Source organism: Anopheles coustani, chromosome 2, assembly GCF_943734705.1.
Source record: "Anopheles coustani chromosome 2, idAnoCousDA_361_x.2, whole genome shotgun sequence".
NCBI classification, from domain to species: domain Eukaryota; kingdom Metazoa; phylum Arthropoda; class Insecta; order Diptera; family Culicidae; genus Anopheles; species Anopheles coustani.
The window spans coordinates 59,539,943-59,542,793 of NC_071289.1; the positions used below are offsets into that span (position 1 = coordinate 59,539,943).

At 47.3% G+C, this 2,851-nt stretch overlaps 1 protein-coding gene across 1 annotated transcript; it reads left to right on the forward strand.

The window, feature by feature from the left end:
• Window positions 1-459: 459 nt before the first annotated feature.
• On the forward strand, window positions 460-1,412 carry LOC131264737 (prostasin-like). The gene is made up of 2 exons (XM_058267006.1): window positions 460-1,069; window positions 1,141-1,412. Exons 1-2 carry the CDS (start codon window positions 460-462, stop codon window positions 1,410-1,412), a joined length of 882 nt encoding a protein of 293 aa, XP_058122989.1.
• Window positions 1,413-2,851: the final 1,439 nt, after the last annotated feature.

Sequence of the window (2,851 nt, forward strand, 5' to 3'; positions counted from 1 at the left end):
TTATTTTTATATGCACTCGTGGCTAGCTGCAAGCGTTTCCAGAACCATCTGGAAGCTAAAAGTAATGGCAAAGTTCCGTCTGTAGCAAATACTATCACCTCGCTGGACAGGTGAAATCCGGAAAAGGTACATGCGCGTGCACTAGTTACGGAGCCCATTCTTTATACTTCCAAACACGACGATAAACAGTAATGACTTTTTAATGGCCGCTTTTGCTCACCTCGAAAAACTGGCGCGTTTCGTGCGATTTGCTCAAAGTGATCGGAGTAGTGACAATTCCCGCCAATGTCGTGTCAGTCGGCGACGGCAATTGTGCGACGTGCGCAGTGCTATCTTGTGGGAATTTCGTAAGGGGTTTTTGTTGTTTTCCTTCCCTGACCGGGCTGACTTCCAGGAGCTGAGTTTGGTGAACCGTGGTTGAGATTGGGATATAGCGGAACCTTCGCGGGCGCCCTAGTAATGCTGAGACTGAGGTTCCTGGCTATCATTACCGCCGTGCAGAGTGCGCTAGCAGTGACCGAGCTGCTGGAACGTGCCGTGGAGTGTGGAAAGCGCAATCAAACGACGATGTGGCCGTTTCATGTCGGTTTGTACCGGGCCGTCGGCGAGGAATCACTCTACTTCTGCGGCGGTACCATCGTCAGCAGATGGCATGTGGTCGGGTCGGCCCATTGCGTTCAGCCGCACACACCGGAGGTGCTATCCGTGCGCTACGGGACCTACGACTTGGCACAGCCGGAGGAAGTGGCTCGGTGCCGAGTGGCGAAGATAATTGTCCATCCGGGTTACTCTGGACCGGACTTCCAGAACGATCTGGCCTTACTGGAGCTGCGGGATCCGCTTCCACTCGGACCGCTGGCCCAACCGGTGTGCCTGCTACCGGCCGGCGTTGATCCGGTCCTGCAGGATCCGGAGGGTACGCGCGGTATCAGCGTCGGCTGGGGTGTCGGTCCACAGAACATTTACACGCGCGTCCTGCTCGTCTCCGACCTGGAGGTTTACCCGCAGAGCAAATGCAAGGAGCTGTTTGCAGCGAAATTCTTCGACGGTAATGAGTTCTTTTGTGCCGGTAAGGATGGATGGCGCGGTTGCACACTGTGCAGAAGAATTTTCTAATAATGACGTACGTTGCCGTTTCAGTGTCTCCCGTGTGCAGCGGAAGCGGCGGCAGTGGCTTCTATGTGCAGGTGGACGGCCGGTACTACTTGCGGGGAATGACAACGTTCGGCGTTGCACCAAAAGGAAAGTACGTTTGCGGGATGAACACTCTTACCGGCCTTATTAACATGGAACAGTACACGGATTGGCTGCAACAACGTATCGCCGAGCATCGACCGACGCCTGTTTCACCTCTAACCACAGCCCCGAATCGTACAATAGTAGAATCTGTCAAAAATGTGAATAGCAAATAGAACTAGTGATTGCTTGGGATTTAAATAGAGTTACGAGAGTGCGTTGTTTGGGAGACGTTCAGTGAAGATTATTTGTACCGAAAAAAACCGTTATTGTTGGATAGTTTTGCAGACTATTTTCAGGTTTGTTTTAAAGTTATGGAAAAGACAAATCGAAGACAATTTCACAAATGGTACAGAACATATAGCAGAATACAAAAAAACAGTTTTCAGTTAATCAATATGATCCCGCAAATGTCTACATATTATGCCGATTCTTAGCGATTAAAACTTTATCGGTGGTTCACTTTCCAAAATATTGGTTTCACAGAAATGAGTGCAAGCAACTTACTGAGGCAAATCTGTAACGAAGTAGAGTTTGATCTATGCCGTGGCTATGCCGACGTCGGAGGTAGCTTTAAAAAACTTTCCCAAGTCCATTGTGGAAAATCTTGTGATGGATCAGATCCGGGCTTCACTTTACTAACAAAACTAGCTAGTTTCGGATATCGTAGGAAGAAAATCTTCACACGTCAGCTAACTGTCTGAGAATATCTATATCGGCTATAATATACAATTCCTGCTCCTATTAACTAAAGAGTTTGAGCGAGATAGAAGATCTAAATACTGAGATTCTAACTCTACCGCGCTATATAGTCTTCCTGCCGCGCTGTTTGGGCTTCTGGATATTTTTATGGATTTATTTTCGCAAGTTTATTGTGTAAATTAATCATAAACATTTTTCTCCAAGTGTTGGGTTGAATTTCACTTACCATTAAAATGTCTGAATGTATAATGCCAAAACCAATAAGCGAACGTACCTAAAAAGCTACCATTTATCTTGGCTTTTACAAAATGTAGCTAAATGAATGGCTTTGATTCCATTAGAACGCTCAAAATCGGTTTAAATGACCCTGAAGCAACAGATTTATCTAGGAATACGTTGTACCCGCTTTCGAAATCGGCAATAGGCTCGTTCAATAAGACACACCACACAGCAGCGCAAGGATGGTTCCTGCTTTCTTAAGATTGCCAACATGTGCCTTTCTTTGTGCTGGCACCATCAACAGCTTCTCCGCATGTCCGCATGATCTCGTTTTGGCCAGATTACTCCCAAATCGGTGCTGCTCTTTTATGGCACATTAAATATCAATAGATTGAGCACTCCGTTTGCCTGGCGGGTTGTGTCTAGTTTTTGTTCCCCGCCCTCGTGCTGGTGTCAGGATGTTGCCCAACGCGGGCAGCATTGAAACAGAGGGATGCGGAACTTGGAGACGAATCGTATGCTAGTGTAAGATTCACCCTAAGAATGTGCCTCAACTGTACTGGAATCCTTCAAAACTCCTCTTGGAAACCGAACCCTTCCGAAGAGAAGCAATATACTCAGTTGTAAATTGCAACCCATCGATACGGAGCCTTGTGCCCTGTTCTTTCCCTCCACTCAAACCCTTGCCCCGTTC

Bases quoted from the DNA above. Each gene is read 5' to 3' on its own strand.
- LOC131264737 (XM_058267006.1), top strand. From the start codon at position 460: ATGCTGAGACTGAGGTTCCTGGCTATCATTACCGCCGTGCAGAGTGCG. The intron at 1,070-1,140 runs GTAAGGATGGAT...TTGCCGTTTCAG, and splicing joins TAATGAGTTCTTTTGTGCCG to TGTCTCCCGTGTGCAGCGGA.